This window comes from Fulmarus glacialis, unplaced genomic scaffold, assembly GCF_000690835.1.
Source record: "Fulmarus glacialis isolate BGI_N327 unplaced genomic scaffold, ASM69083v1 scaffold7467, whole genome shotgun sequence".
Taxonomy (NCBI): Eukaryota; Metazoa; Chordata; class Aves; order Procellariiformes; family Procellariidae; genus Fulmarus; species Fulmarus glacialis.
The window spans coordinates 46433-63328 of NW_009223730.1; the positions used below are offsets into that span (position 1 = coordinate 46433).

General features: G+C 49.6%; 1 protein-coding gene across 1 annotated transcript; it reads left to right on the top strand.

The window, feature by feature from the left end:
* Positions 1–12383: 12383 nt before the first annotated feature.
* SPINK1 (serine peptidase inhibitor, Kazal type 1) lies at positions 12384–14661 on the top strand (the record flags this gene model as incomplete). Its single annotated transcript, XM_009581896.1, has 3 exons — positions 12384–12438; positions 13906–13946; positions 14549–14661. Coding segments are annotated over exons 1-3 (209 nt in total), but the record flags the coding sequence as incomplete, so codon positions are not given.
* Between the last annotated feature and the right edge of the window lie 2235 nt (positions 14662–16896).

Genomic DNA, 16896 nt, shown 5'->3' on the forward strand with positions numbered 1-16896 from the left:
TTAGGTTTACACGATCTTCGCCACAAGACCTTTCCTTGCTGTTATTCGGCAGTACTCCCCCAAACACACCCGACTGCCTCTTCCACAGCCTGGCGATGATCAGCAGCTCACGGGAACACGCACAGGGCAAGAGCTAAAAACCAAGGAGCTCTCCCTAAAAAATCAGCTAGCACCTTATTGAACTGTGATTGGTTTACACGTAGCACAGCAGCATTGCACTGCCCTGACTCCATGGGAGGAATGCCCAAGGATTTAGTTAACATACAGGTCTCACTCCAGAAATTGGGAAGACAGCATCCAGACCTTTCCACTGTTACCCAACCATCTAATGCCCAGCCAGAGATTGCAGCCAGGGTCTGGATGTGCCCCAGAGGGAACAAAACCTCCAAACACTACAAAAATTTCATGTAGTCCCTTTGCAAAAAGGGAATGGAGCTCATCACCCACAAAGCCCCTTCTCAAAATCCTTTTTTTAACAGAAATGCTACCAAGACAAAAAGGAATAAAGTGACCTGTTTCTAAAGAGACCACTCTGTCTCTCTTGCCGTGGGAGTTATTGGCGAGCATAGAAACCAGTGCAGGTGCCAGCACAGCAGGGCTCCTCAGAAACCTGCCTGCCCATGAGGAAAGACGGATGCAGACACACCTCTGATGGGAGAGCTTGTTCCTCTGAGCCATCTGTGAAAGGTCCACCCCAGAGGGGAACCACCTATTCAAAAGTCACCTTTGCTGCCCACCACCCCCACACACTTGGTTTTGAAATCAAAAATACTATCATACGTCACACACCAGCTTGCAAATAAAGCCCTACAGAAGCAGGCCATCCCTGAGAGTATACTTGGTCCCCTGCTACCCCAAATACCATCATTACCTGAAATTCATCTTAATTTAAGAACTCACATTCAGCCTGTGGATCTCTCAAAGTCCAATTACAGCAGGAACTGCATCTTCCCAGCCAGCCTCCCTCCAGAGCAGACCCTCAGGTGCAGGGGGGCACATATTTATAACATCAGGAGGAGTCACATGCCTTGGGCCAGCTCAGCTTGTTTCCCAGTCATCTTTTTTTTTTTCCTTTTCTATTTCCCTTCTTCAGTCAGAGTGCTAAGTGGCACAGGAGAACCAGATTCAATTAACAGGATTAATAGCAATTAAGCCCCTATTGGTGTCAGGGTTGTGCTCTTTAAGCCTGGAAAGAAACTACATATCACTGCAGCAAGATAAGCAGCAGGTGATGCCAGAAGCTTTTTATTTCCAAGGAGAAAAATTGGTTGTCTTTCTGCAAGCCTCCTCCTCCTCCCCCTCTCTGATGAGAATTTGGCCCAGATGGAGCCAATTCCCTTCCAGCCTGCTCCTGCCTCAGCCCCGCTCTTTGCACATGGGAGAGCTCAGCTTCCTCTGAACACCACTTACAGGGTCCGAATAAACCATCTCCAAGCAGCTCTTTTTTTTATGCCTGTATAAAAAAAGCCCTGTCTCATGGCACCTATGGGAAAGAGCGGAGTGTTTGGATGTGAAGCTCCCTTTAGTTTGCCTTGGCTGTGGGATTTGCTCACGACAGCCTAACCCCGCTGTGCAAGGAGGCTTTGCAAAGAGGGAGCAGTCCCAGCTACTGGCACTCTGGGATGTTCCCTCTCCTGTCCCCAACCCTTCCCACCGCAGGGTCCATCCTTGGAGGCAGGAAGGCAGTGTCACTCTGGCAATTTGTCCTCCGGTCTCGCTGTTACCACAGCACCTCACAGTAGTTATTTTAGCTACAGAGCAGCTTTCTGGCTTCCTGTGTTGTCCTTTAGTGTTCTTCCTAATTGAGGGCTTTTAACATTAACAGATTTTAGCAGCTGTTCTTCTTCCGGCAGGGGGGAGGAGGGAAGGCATCAAATCTTTTATTTAAACTTCTTCTGTAAGGAGTGGAAACGTGATCTGCACCCTTGAGTAGATGCCACTCAAGTGACAAACCTTCCTCGCTCTGCCAGGGGCTCCTTTTAGCCACCGGTCTCATTAATTGTTGAATTCACAAGTTCATACATCATCCCCAAGAAAGAACTAGGGATCTCTGGCTGAATATTTCCACCGGGGCCAGGCAAGGGGCTCTGCATGGTTTGGTGGGAGTTGGAGGCTCCCAGATCTAGTGCTGGGCCATCAGTGTCGTCTTCCCTGCTGTGCCACCTGCGCGTGAGATACTGGACAAAACTGGATGGGTTCACCAAGGGCTCCTGTCCATGGAGGGGCAGAGCATATCTCCAGCCAACGAGTAGAGCGGCAGCAACCAGGAGCTGCGAGGTTTCACCTTGGTGGGTCTCACTGCGTTACACCGAGAGGACCATGGTGTGTGCAGGAGCCGCCCCACAAAATGGAATATGGGATAGAAGGGTAGCCAGTGGGACACACCGAGGTTGGTGCCTGCAATTCCTTTCCAGCCAGGGTGGGATCTGCACAGCAAAAAGCTGCCTGAGTCCTCGGAAGAGGGCTAGGATTTACTTTTGTCAAGGCCTTGAATGTTTTGAAGTCCAGAGAGAGGCAAGAAGCAGCATGCTCCACCAGTGCCCCGGGGAAATTGCAACAGAGTCACCAGTCAAAAGCATTCAAAGATCACAAACCAGACCCAGATGATCATGAATCACAGCTTCGAAACCGCAAACGGTTCTTAAGCCTCTTCAAAATAATGGCATTTACCAACAGGCTCGTTTGGGGTGGTTCACATTTTCCGGCCTTCTTCTGAACCCAAGAGAGAGAATGGGCTAAAGCAAAAGCAGAGCTCCTCTTGCAGTCCCGGCGCCCGGGAATTGGAGTGATAACAGGGAGGTGTTGCGACACTTGGCACAAGCTCATGCTTGCTGGCGGGCTGTGGGAGGGGCTTGTGTGGGAACCCCCGGTGCTCCTGGCAAGGGGGGGACCCCTCCGCGCGCTGAGCCCGGACAGGCTCATGACACCCCTCCAGGGTGCTGCGAGGTGCCAATGCTGGCTATGAAGGAGAGCAGGGGATCTCTAACCTCCCAGCTCCCTTCAGAGCTCGTCTGACCACGGGTGCATGTGAGGCCAGCCCCACGCTCACCTTTGGAAGTCCGAGGGATGTCAGAACAATTTTGTTTGAAAACACTTCCCTTGCTTTTCACTAATGAACACACATAGGTGATGCTGAGTAAAACACTGCATGCTCCTTGGGTCCAAGCGCAGGGGCAATCCTGAGGCTTCAGTCAGACCAAGACCTACATCCCAACAAAGTACATGCAGTAAAGCTCTTAGGTGTCATCAATGTTTTAATCCCTGATTTAAATATTAATATAATGGAAGAGCACAAAAGCAGTATCCCTGAAAGCACAGGGTCATCTAGTCCAGCACCCTGTCCTCAGAAGGGACCCAGAGACCTCCTCCAGGTTTTTTACCTCTCCAGTCCACTGCTGACTTTCTAAGTCTCATAATATTAGTTCTATTTTATAATAATGCAGCATCATAAATGCAAAACTGGGCATCACGATAATTATTTATGACTTACACTTCTGGCTGGCACTGAGTGTTTCTGTACAGGGGCTTTAATTATCATTTATGCATCTTTGTTCCACATCCATAAAAATCCTGGGGCTCTGTATGGCTGAAAGCTGAATTTATAGGGTCCTGGAAACGGCAGAGCCTGGATCCAGTGAGAAAGGCGGCTCCTAACCAGCAAAATGCCAGATCCAGTGAAAGGACATGGATGCCAGCAGGGCACAAAATGCAAAAATGAGGTAGCAGGTGACAGTCCCAGGGGGTGGAACTGTATTTCCCAGAGTAAAAGGGACTTGTGGCAGCTGCGTCTGTGCCTGATCCGTGTCTGCACCTCGATGGAGATGACTGGGGAGAGGTCTCTGGCTCTGAGGTCCCAAATGGGCAAGAGGCTGACACCGTGAGAGTGGCAGCATGGATATTCAAGCTCAGGGACACGGGCATCTGGTGCACCCTCCCTCCCTCCTGTGCTCCGCAGGGTAGCAGCACCCCGGGCTCCCCAGCCCCTTGCCAGTAGTGTCTGATCACCCTCCGTGTAATATTAGGGAGAGTGTGACCTCTGGCATCAGGCAGCTCTGCAGTTCAGCCTGAGCAGAGGAACAGCAAAGCACAAAGCTCAGGGATGTCTCAGCTAAACGGGCAGATGCAGGACGGCGTGATCAGCATCATCAGCTGCCTCAAGTTGCCTGTCACTGTCTGCTCCTGGCAAGCATTCAGCGCTGGAGGAGACCTGCCCCAAGTCCAGGCACTGCGGGACTGCCTTGAGCTTGGAAGCAGGCTGGATTTCTTCTTCCAAAAAACACAGAGGGAAAAATTCAGGATGCAACATCTCTGAATATTTCCTACAGAAACCACAGCAAAACATGGGAACCTCAGCTGGTTTTTAACAGGAAAACCAAGTTTCTTGCTAAGTGGGGCTCGAAACTATGAGCCAGGGGCTTCCAGAAGCTCAGAAAATAGCAAGGAATGAAGAAAAGAGGATCTTGGCAGGGATGAATAAGGATAAGAAGGAAAAGCATACTGCAGGCAGCAGGCATGGGCTTTGGCAGCCTGTTCCTCATGTAGAAGGAAGAAAACCAAGTTAAAAGCTGCTTGGGGAAAAAAGCAGTGGATTATTTCATCTCCATTACCAGAGCAAAAGGACTGCTCCTCATATCCCTAATGGACCGAAGACGGTGCTTTCACTGCAAAGCACCTTGCTTTCACAACCAGGCTGAAAACATAGAAGGCATCAAAAATAATGTCACATTTATCAGGGAAGCAATTCAAGTGTAAAGCTCACCGAGGGACATAGGGAGCTGACTACATGCAGAAATCAAAGGGAAGCCCTTGATTGAAAGGAAATATTTAGGCACTATGTTCAAAGGCTCCCTAAATCAAAGACAAAATCCTTCTTTAATCAAGGCCATTGACCAAAGCTGAAAGCACACAGAGCCGCCAACAGTGCTCGTAGCATCGCCTTTCATGGCAGGGCTGCCGGTGCTGATGCTCTTATACCCCAGCATCTTTCCCCCGATACCACGTATCGGTGTCCTGGGAGCAGCTGCCGGCACTCAAAACAAAGCACGTTTTTGTAGGGACAATAAGCATCAGCCATCAGTCAGGTCCAAAGCATCACAGTGTCCCTATTTTAGCTGCCTTAGAATTTCAGCCTCTGTCTCTGAGCTTGAGCAGTCATTAGGAAAAGGAGCAAGAGTTAATTGGGCCTTATCTAATCTCAGCCCAACCCAAGGGTCAATAGCAGTTAGCTAAAGTTTATCAGTAGTGTTTAACCATCATTTATCAGCTTTGAGGAGATTTTACTCAGACAGGTGTGCGGCATGCTGACGCACAGGCGGGGTCAGGGAGTATTGCTTTTCCACACCGGAGGGCAGATACGAACGATTAACACAACGATAAGCGCACATTTATTGTGGCTAAAGCACTAGATGCTGGCAGGGTAAGAGCTCGCCAAGTATGAAGTTCAAATTTATGAATGAACTTCTGAACTAACATGGGTTTCATGGTGCCTCATGGCAGCACAGCTTCGAGGAGAAGCCATCTCTAGAAACAGGCTCAGTGTTTCCAACCTCTGCTGAGCTTTTTTCTCCCCTTTTTGGTACGTTCAGGATCAGAGTCCAGCAACAAAAACATTATCACCAGCTCTAGCCCATGTCCACTACTTTTTTCTTTTTCCTCCCAAAATCTCATTTCTATCAGACTGTGAAAAAGCGCACTTCTCATTTTAAAATCTCTCCATAGGTAACAGGAAGGAGAAATGTTGTCAGAAATGAAAGCCTTATTTCATAGTTTGCATTACTTTTCCCTTCCTTTCCACACCTTTCTATTTTTTTTAATAGCCAGTTTTTCCCATGGAGCTAAGAGGCCGAGAGCTCTCTGCTGGAAAAGCCTCGTCTCCTCTAATTGTCCAAAATGGCACAGTGAAATGGACCTAAGAGTTTCGGCCTCCTCTAGCCACATATTTCATTGAAATGAGAAATACAATAGTGTTTTTCTGAGTCCTGGACCAGGGAGCAAGCCGTGTATCAATAGCCATTAGCACTGCCAATAGAACTCACAGAAGTAGCTAGAAATGCCAAATATTTCTGGGGTTGTGATGAAAGTAATTCACAACTTTTTTTTGTTTATCAACTGGCTTACAAAGCAATGGAAAGTATTATAAAACCTTGACAAAAACTTTGACAAAATGCTTTCAAGAAATTAAGAAAATATGTGAAAATATTCTGCATTTCAGACCTCCACTAAAAAAACCTCCTAGTCTTGGGGACATCGGGTTAGTTAAGGACCGCAGAGGGGACAGGCTGTTGCTTGTCTGCTGGTTTTTGAAAGCTTCTGCGGAAAATATTGGCTCGTTTAGTCGTGTTATGACCCTCTGCAAGGATGGGGACTCCACGGCCTTTTTGGTCCAGCAACAGTGTTTGGCTACCCTCATGGTGAATGGTTTTTTCCTACTATCCAGTTGGGACGACCCTTCCTGCAACCTGTCTCCACTGCCTCCCATCCCTTTGCTGGGCAGCTCCGGGATGGCTCTGGCTCTGGCTTCTCCTGGTGACTTGGCCAATTCTTCACCTGCTTTGCAGGAGCTCTGCAGCCAGGCCAATGCACCCAGAGTTCGCTTGGACTTCATCCAACTTTTCTAAAGAGTCAGTTTTCAGATATAATCACTTCAAACTCACCTGCGGGAAAGGCAACAATAGCTGCAGGCAGACAGGATCCTTTATCCAAACAGGACAGGGCAATAGAGATCCGGATCCTTATCAAGAGTGGTTAATGCCAGAGCTCTTTGTTAAGTTACCCGACACATACCTCAGAGCAAGGTCCAGCCCTGGACAAGGGACGTGTGGTCCTTGGGAGCAGGGGCAGAGCTGGCCTGAGCTATGCAGAAGGTCACATTAGACCAGATCATCCTCCAGGAGTCTGTGACCCCGAAAGGAAGGTATATACCATATGCTTCCCATCTTGTTCGGCTGTGTGAAGGAGTGGGCAGAGGGTGTTGCTTCTAGTTCAGAAAAAGGGGAGTGCCTTGCTGGAGGAGACTGAAAACCATGTTTGCCCAATTACCTGCCACAGCGCTTAATTGCTCTGCCCTGGATCTCTCTGGTAGCCACATGGGCAGTCGGATGTGGAGGCGGGAGGCAGAGATGATTTAATAAAGAAGCAATTTTATACAGGAATTCTTTGCTTTGGGCATTTTCTGTAGGAGTGGGGGAAATTATGCTTTTTCTCCAATAATGCCAGGGAAAGCAAGAAGAGCAGAGCTCCGTGTTTCAGCTCCTGGGTGACCGACCCCATGTGCTCCCGCTGCCTCCACATGAGGGAGGATCTCCTCCGTGGACATCCCGCATGGGAGCCGAGGAGAGGGGCACAAGTGATCAGGGGAGAAAGTTTTGCCAGCACCCCCTGCACTGTTCCTGACCCAGGATCGCTCCAGGGTGGACGGTCTCTGCAGCTGTCCCATCTGCAAGGGACAGAGCCCCGAGGCCACCACTGTGACCAGAGTTGACCACAGCCCAAAGGTATTTCCACTGGCCATGTGCCAGCACCCAGTAAGCCACAGCAGATGAGGGGAAGATTTTTGTGGACTGGATCCATGGGGTTGGTGTCACTGCAGTGGTGGGAGAGCCCAGGCAAACGGGCCAGGAGCTGGGCTGGGAACTTACCACCACACCAGGGAGCTGTGCAACTGCACCCCAGCCAATTTCAGCCAGTAATCCTTTCAAACACATTGCCTGTCCCCAGCACGTTCATCCTCCTCAGGAAGCATTTGTTTGGCATTCAGGCACAGCCTCTTCTGAACAACCCAACAAGCTATGATTTATGTGATGCCTTTGTCTTCAGACACTGTTGTCAGCAACACCCATCCTCAGGCAAAGCCTCCGATGCCTGCAGATTTCCAAAGGTTGCTATCATGGACACACTGCCATAAAGGATAACAAACAGAAGCTTTAGTAAAAGTAGAAATGATCATTTGTTAATCTTCTCCTGTAGCTATGTTCAGCCCTGTCCCCAGAAACCAGAGGCCTCAGGGGCAACACTTCCAGGACAGAAGAGAAAACAAATTGACGTACTGTCCTGGGCTCCAAAGATTCTCCTACAGCTGGAGAAAATAAGTGATGTTTTCACAGCAGCTACTCACAGGATCCCTTTTCCTAAACTCTCAGAGTGTTCAGTATCTTCCATGCACCCAGAGCAACAAAATAGCTTTCTCAGCATTAATGGGAAAGAATCCAAGACAAAAATCACTATGGACTAAATTATGGTTGGTTTTTTTCTGCAGGAAAAATCAGTTGTTTGAGCAGTATCCCCTGGATACAAAAGCAGCTGATCACTGCACACCAGCTGATGCAAAATGGCTTGGTCTGTCTCCCATGCCTGAATGGATCCAGCTGCACCATCCCCCTTCCTCACGGCGACTTGCAGATAGATCTCCCTGTGGGCTCCTGCATGCACAGATGACCTCCTCCCCTCCGAGGGCACACCGCTGCATGGGGCTTGCCCTTCTGCACTGTCTGCACCCACTGCTTTCAAACCCATCTTGGATACTGTAGGCAAGGTCCTGGGTACACCCTCAAGCTCTAGGCCTGCCAAATGCAGCAGGTAACAGAGCTTTAGGGATTTTTAGCCTTTAAATCCAACACAAGTAGCTTTTTGGACCTGAGAGAGCTTTAAGCATCTTGGGAACTGTCTTTTGTGACACCCCTGGGCTTCCCATTTGCATCAGCCTTTCTCCAACCTCCACTCATGCCACCCATCGCAGGGCAGCAGCAAACCCCCTACCTGCCTTTTTGAACATCCTGAGCACTGAGGATCCTCCTGCAGGTCCCCAAAAGATGCCTTCCCTTCATGTATCCCAAGGAAGGTCCCCACAACCTCCACCAAGGGACTGAGGCTCAGGGATGCCACCAGCACAGGGCCATGGTATGGGTTTTGGCCAACAGGTCACCCCTCGGCTGCGCTCCCCAGCATATGAGCTCCCATACAGCTCCAGCACCCCCAGCAAGCATGAGCTTGTGCCAAGTGTCGCAACACCTCCCTGTTATCACTCCAATTCCCGGGCGCCGGGACTGCGAGAGGAGCTCTGCTTTTGCTTTAGCCCATTCTCTCTCTTGGGTTCAGAAGAAGGCCGGAAAATGTGAACCACCCCAAACGAGCCTGTTGGTAAATGCCATTATTTTGAAGAGGCTTAAGAACCGTTTGTGGCCTCTAAGCTGTCATTCATGATCATCTGGGTCTGGTTTGTGATCTTTGAATGCTTTTGCTGGTGACTCTGGTACAATTTCCCCAGGGCACTGGTGACTTTTCTCCATACATCAAGTCTTCACAAAAAGCAAATTCCAGCCCTGGTACAACAAGTGCTCCTACAGCCTGTTGTGGATGGGCCATCGCAGGGAAGTAGGTAGGTTCCCAAATTTTTCATTCCCCTGCAATGTAATTTTTCATTCCTTTGCAACACTTTACTATTCAAAAAAATGTAACTTGTGCTCAGATTTGGCCGAAAGATGATGCAGACATTCATCCTGCAGAAGGAGGATCACCCCTTCCCGCTGATAGGCCTAGAGACATACCTGCCGGTTCAGCTTGCCTCTCACCTTTTCGCCCATTACCCCTTCCCCGCATTCCTTGTATGGCATCGATTTCCCCTCCGAGTGCCTTCCAGAAGCCAGGAGAAGACACCATCAGCATGTGCAGAGGTCTTCTGTCCCACACCGTCTGTGGTGGCCATCACCCAACGAGGCAACCAAGGGGAAGCCATCCCACACCAGAACCTGCTTTGGAGCCTGCCTGTCCTCTCCATTTCTCGCGACGGGCGCCGTGCTCGGCAAGTCACACAGCACGGCTGGCGGAGCCGCCTGACTCATTTTTCTCTACTCCTCCAGCTGATGTGTTTGGAGGAACACGCTGCTCTGACAAGGTGACACATCCTGAGAAAGCCCACACTGCTGAAGACATCTCCCTGCTCCTTCTACCAGGAGCACCCAGCGCAATAGCAGTTCGCAGCTCTTTTTCATTCCTCCCCAGTCAAATAAGCCCCAAGCATTTCTGTTTGATTTTCCTGAGGGATATAGAATAGATGTCAATCAGGAGAGAGGAGCCTTGAAATCCCACGTTTCTGAAGGCATCTCATAAACACACAGATGTCAGTAGAGGCACTTGGAAAGGAAGGGCAATTGCTAACAGAGAAACTGCATTAAAAACCTAGTGTGACTGCTGTTCAGCTACAGCAGCGTTAGTGGCCTATGTTGGATTCTTCTTTTGGCAGAGGCAACTGCCCTTGAATCAGTTGGTTTGGCTCAACTCGTTGTGGAATAATTAAGTTCAGTCCATCGTATTGCATAATCTGGAGCTTCTTCAACCTGCCTGAGTAGTAAAATACTTAATCTCATACAGCTCTGGGAGATGTTACGAACATGAAGTTAAGTCAGTACAAACCTATCAGGAGCCTAAGCAATCAGAGGATGAAGAGAAGTGTCCAGGAGGCATGGGGAGGTCAGCAGCCTGTCTCTGCTTTCATGCCTCTGACTTGTGGAGGAAGGAAAGGAGAAAACCGTGGCATTACACACACTTGAATTGTCCCAGGAGCCAACACAGTTCCCATCTGCAGAGCAGCTCTCGTAAACACTGAGGATTTACCCATCAAACTCAAGTTTGGAAATGTGCCTGGATGTTTCCAAGGAATCTGAGGAAAGATGTTTCTGTTTCTGGACAATCAAAACTATCACATTTCCTGGCTACAGCAAGGATCTCTAAACTGAAAAATGTGCAAATGTGTTCTACCAGGAGTGGGCACATCCCAAACAAGGGTAATTAGAGAAACTCTTTCCAGCACTGCTCTATTTACATGTGTTACAGATGGAAGAGGAAAATCTTTTCCCCAGTTGCCCTTATGTATAACCGTAAACGCCCTTGCTAAGTCCCCTTCCAGCTTTGGGAAGTGAGACCAAAGCACCTATTGGCACCTATTGGCTTTACTCACACTGCGAACCTGGCAGGTGTGTCGGAGGAGCAACAGGGGACAGCATTGGATTGAGCTTTCTTTCAGCTATAAAAAATGATCGTACCTCCCTCACTTGCTCCTCAGAGGGTGATAACACCATGTGAATCCTTGTCCCAGGCACACTAAAGGACTGTTGCTTGCTCACAGAGGTCCACCAACACCCAGCCCAGCTATTCACAGCTGGTGAGCGGGTCATACCCAAAGCCAGCTTTACCCTCTGAGTTAATAAAATAACAGATGCCGTTAAGAGCAGTTCTTTCAGCCTCACGTTGCAGGTCGCCCCAGGGAGAGCAGAGGGAAGCCCAGACGAGGGCGGGGAAAATCTCCATCACCACCAAAGCAAACTCACAAGGGATGTTTCTGGCAGGGGAAAGTTCCTCCAGAACCACATTCGGACTGGGGTCTCCCTTGGACAGTGGAGCACCTGCCGACTGAGCTGAGATTTCTGTCTCACAAACAGCTCCTTGAATTGCTCTTGGCATTGACTTTTTCCTGCTCAGCTAATTAAAAATCTGTCTTTGAGTCATAAGCCCCCATTAGTAATAATTTGCTTTGCACTTCTCCAGTGATTTATGGCTGAGATATCAAAGTGCTTTAGAAACATTAATTAATCCTTCTAATACCCAAGGGACTGATCCACTCTCTGCAATGCACCATTGGTGGAGTAAATGTAGGAAATCCCCAGGGTTTACTCCAAACTGCAGGCAGGGAGAGGGGAAGGGAGCAGCATCCAACCCAACGAGTTCGTTTCGGCTGCCTGCCTGCAATCAGGGAGATGTGCAGTCAAAATAACAGCACTGAATGTGCAGCCACAAGCGAACCCAAGGCACGTCCAAGCTCTCTGCTCTCCGGCAGCAGTTCTTGCTGCTGTGCCTATCTGTCCGGGGTGGGAAGGGGAGCTGCGACACCCCAGCTCTGCTCTGCACATCGTGCCAGGAAAGGCGTGTGTGGACCAAAGCCATCTTCACCCAGAGCCCTGCAAGTGGCAGTGGCAGGGTCATTAAGCAAAGCCATACTACTCATGCTAACACATGTATTTTCCTTGCCATCTTGCCCATTTCTGCAATCTGCTTCTTGAAAAAGTTGCTTTTTCCCAGCTTGCAGTGCAGACCCAAGGCTGTCTCCCACACCTGAGATGCAGCTCCAGTCCTTGCCAGTGATAAGGATCATTACCTCCATTGGCTTCAGAGAGGCTTTTATCCTTGCGCACACCAGTGAGCCATTTGCCACCTGGTGTTGTCCCCGTACTTTGAATGTCATCACAAGACTGCGGGGTGGAGCTGGCCATGCAGGGAGGTGCCAGAGATGGGGAAAAGTATAAAGGTCCCAGCATAGACTGCCAGAGACAGGATCTCTGAAAGCCTGAGAAGTGTCCCCTCTTTGCTGTCCCCGGTAAAGCATCACCTTGACCATGAAGGCAACTGGTGCTTTCGTTCTCCTCTCCCTGGCACTCTGCTGCTACCAAGGTGAGTGCAACAGTTTGCTTAGGAGCCATGTCCTCTCCTTGCTAAAGCTCCTCGGTCTGCTGGGTGGGAAGGTGAGCCTGGGAACAGGCCAGCTGGTGCTGGGACCTTGCTCTGGCCCTGGGCAGGGAAAGCGAGCGATCCCCAGAGAGTGCTGTAATGGCCAACGTGCACTGAACCAGTCTGTGAGCAAGCCTAAAGCAAAGGCTTTAAAAGGGTGCCTGGCACCTGCTCCCCAAAATGAACAGACCTGCTGGTCTGACACTTTCCCTTCAGGCTTGGGATTCGGCCTGGAGCTGGTGATTTCTAGGACACTGCAGTTCTTTTAGAGTGAATAGGTGCTATTCTGGTTTCAGAAAAGCAAACCCAAGAAGACAGGAAAGACATCTATGCAAGGGAAAATGCAGCTCTCGCAACCAAAGTCAATGTTTAAGCCAACTGTGTTTTCAAAATCCCATATGGTGCTGAGGGATGAGAACATGAGCTGTTGCTGCTCTTCAGGTCCTGCTCACCAGGGATTTCTGCATTCGTGGGTTCATTCAGAACAGGAGGGAGCTTCTGAAACAAGTCCTCCGTCATCCTATTCACCGTGCGGCGGTTGCCATTGCAGAGCTGTCTGATCACAAAATCTGGACTTATTTCAGATGAACTGAGCAGCTGGTGAGCTACAGCTCCTGGGTCTGGACCAGTGCTAGTCCAAAGTAAAATCCCTGAAACCCTAAACAGTGTGGCTATCAGGCCCTCAGCACCAAACCATTTCACTCCACAGACCCACTGCTATTGGGCCACACTGGATGTAGCCTAAATCCTCCATGTAGATGACTTCTGGATCTATAAGCAACCCAAGATCTTCTTCTTGGTACTGCCTTTTGCTGAACAAATTCAGGTTGTTTTTCAAAATACACCCACCACATGTTCCACCCTTGCGATCCAAGCTGTCAGTTCAGGGCCAGCTTCTCCATGGAGAAGCCCACCAAAGTCACGGCTTGCTTCCACCAGCTTTGGTGTGAGACCTCAAGGTCCACCCATTTCTCCTTCTAGCAAACACCTTCAGCAACTTGTATTTTGCTCTGCTTCCTTGTGGTGCAAACCCACTGATACCAGAAAAATCACCCTGGATTTAGTCCAGCACCAGTCCAGCATCAGCAAAAAAAAACATGCGATAAGAGATAACGAAAGCCACCTTTGCTCCCTGGTAGCTGGCAGGGAAGGTCACTAGAGGTGCATCTGGCCTTGACAGGGCCTTGCACCATCACAGTGTTTCTGCCAGGGGAAAGAGGCAAATGCAGCGGGGAGGGACCCAGCTGCAAAATGGGGGAGATCCAAGGGAAGAAATTGTTTGCTGGGACAAAGGTGTCTGAGTGAAGACACACGGTCCTCAGGCTAAAGCATCTTTAGTAGGTCTCCCTTGAAACCAGCCCGAGTGATGGGTGCTAAGGCATCTTCTCTCTCTCTCCGCTCTTTCTCTAGGAAACGCTGAGACAGATGGAGCTGCTGGCAAAGGAACAGAGGTGAAGGCTCCTATTTTTGTGTAGCACAAGGGTGTGCCCAGCACTAACCCGAACACTGGGGAGCCAGAGTTGCCAGATACAGAGAAGCAGAGTGAGCTGCTGGGTTGGCAGCTCAAAGATGCCAGTGCCTGGGAACCTCCTTCCACCTGCTGTGCTACAGCAAAAGCCCAGTGATGGTACTGGTTTCCCACTGCATTTCGCCACACTCAGTGAAGGAAAATTGTTAATAAAGAGCTGAATATTGCTGTTACCTGCAAAGAAGTTCAGAGCTCCCCTTACTCTCTAGCTTGCAACTGCAAGGGCAGGTATGTTGTGGCATAAAAATAAGAAATGGGAAGAACATAATCAGGCACTGCCCAGGGGAGCATTACTCAATATTGTCACTCCTAAGGGTGTGCAGGAGTGCCAGGTGAAGTTTAGCTGGCCAAGGGACAGCATGGTGACAGGCAGTCCCAGTGTTTCTGAGAGTTCATAGCAGAGCTCTGAACAAGCTGGGATGGGTTATCAAGATACCCAATATGCACCTCCCTGGGAATGCAAAGCTCCTTTGGTAAATTGAAAGCATGATTAATATTTTCAGCATTACCCTTTTGTGTCTCCAGGCAGCTTGTGGCAACTATGACCTAAGACGAGGTTGTACAAAGATCTTTGACCCCGTCTGTGGCACGGACAACCTCCTATACAGCAATGAGTGTGTGTTGTGCTTTCAGAACCTGTGAGTATCTGGACCTCCTGCAAGTCTGAACATCATGCAGATGAGGGCTACTACATATGTCTGGGATTTCCTAGAAAGAAAGCTGTTTGCATGCAGCTGGGTGGAGCGTGGGCAGTGAGCCCGGCACATCTGGCATGAATCTGGCCTCCCGCGCAGATGCTGCACCCGCTGCTCTGAGCACGTGGACTCCGTCTGCGAAATAGGTCCGTTGCGTGCGGCTCGCAGCACACAAGCTGTCCACAAGCAGGGACTGCACGGCCAAAATCTCCCCACACCTGCAACTGCCAAGCTGCAGCGACTGTGCTGGCGGGTGTCCAGGAACTCAGACAAATGGCAAAGTCCTCAAAGTCTGCCCAGATCTAGCATGCAGGTAGAAAATATTTTTCCAGGTGATCTCAGATGTGTGGTGGCAGAGGAAAAACTATGGGTTTTCACCCCAGCAATTTATAGCTGAGCTCTGCTTTCTGTCTTCTCTGCATATGAAAGGATACAATTTGCTCTGCGTATTTTTAGGAATGAGCCTTATATTTAATCTGTGCTGGTGCCAGATTGCACTGTCTTAGCAGAAGGCCAGGTCCAAATGCTAGCGACGTCTCTGGCAAGACTTGATTCATTTCATCTGGCTTGGGCCCTAGGTAATTTTGAGTATATTTATACATTGGCAGCACTGTGTGTCAGACAAGTGAAGGAATAACTTCCAACTCAATGCTATTAGGTGGTTCAAAAATCTCTATTGGGAAGATTGAGTCTTATCTGTAGCCAGATGCTCCAGTCTGTGGGGCTAAGGGACCTTCACCCTTGACTTTACTTGCTGGAGGCAGGGATTTTGGTGATCAGACGCCCATCTGCCATCAGCAGAGACATCTCTAACAGAAGCTCAGATTCCAGCTTTTCTACCCCTGGATGAATGGGCTTGTAGAGCCAAATTCTGCTTTTAGGAGCATAGCCTCCCAGCCAACTCTGCAGTAACAAGGAACAGAATCGAGGTCACCCAGAAAAAGAGCATGGATAAGAACTATTGGTCTGGTTGTCCCCTCTTTCCTTCATTAACCCAGGCTGCTGCCCCATATTCTGCTCCTGGCCTGCTCAAATGCTGGTTTTACATTTTAGAGGCTGAAGACAATGCAGTCAGGCAGAGACATGCTGAGTGGGATCTCCTTAACGAAGGCGCCACGGCTAATGACCCAGCGCGGCATGGTGGGGCGGTAATGACCATGCTGGAAGCCAGCAGCCCAGCACCAGCTGTCGGCTGTATTGTGCAACAGATGGGGGTGGGAGGTTCGTCAGACACAACATCATTAGGGCTTTGGCCATGAACCAAGAGCGAGGTAAAGAGAGCGAGGAAGGCTTCAAAACCAGCTATGCAGGGAGCAAAGTGGCATCGAGGATGCTACGCCCCCCCGGTGTGGAGCACAGCTTCGGAGGGGATGGGAGACCTCAATGGTCACAAGAAGGAAAGTTTGAGGTACAAAAAAGAAAAAGACTGAGCCAGTGGTGTATCCAGAGCAGGCCAGGAGTCAGGGGAGGGAAGGGATGGAAGAGAAGCTGGTGCTGGCACCCGCCTTGCGTTGACAGGCGCTGCATCCCTGGATGCAGGGGATGCAGAGTTCTTCAAACTCCTGTTTGTGCAAGCTCTCCACAGCTGCAACTGGAAATGTGCTGCTCCTGCGGGTCAAAACCCTGAGCCTTGCATTTCCCCTGTAACGTTCCCAAGCGAAGAAGTTTTGGGGTTAGGAACAACAGCCATTTGGTCTCCCGGTCCGGGCGATCTGGGCCAGGCACCAGGACTTTGAAGCTGCCTGGTGCCAAATGTCTCAGGAGAGAGATAAACGGAGCATCCTCGTCTATAAAGCTTTCGTCCATGGGGAAAAGTCAGATAGCCGAGAGGCAGGATGAAATGTCATTTGCAGTTTTGTGTGAGCAACCGGTCTGACAAGAGCTGGAGGCCTGCAAGGAGTCTGGGAATAACTACAGCGAGAGCATCTGGCGGGTCCCTGTGGCAGTGGTGTCTCACTTGTCGCCTTTGGTCACTTCACCGTGACCAGCGTGCAAAATGCTTTTTGCAAAACACAAAACAGCTTGAAAATCATTTTACCAGCATTTCTCAATGCACCTGAGAAATGGCTTTGTCTTTGCGAAGAGGAGATCATCACGATTCCACATGAAAATGGAAAAATTGAGAGTAACTAGGTCCACTACTGGGCAAAAAATAATAACAATAATTTTTTGCGGGTG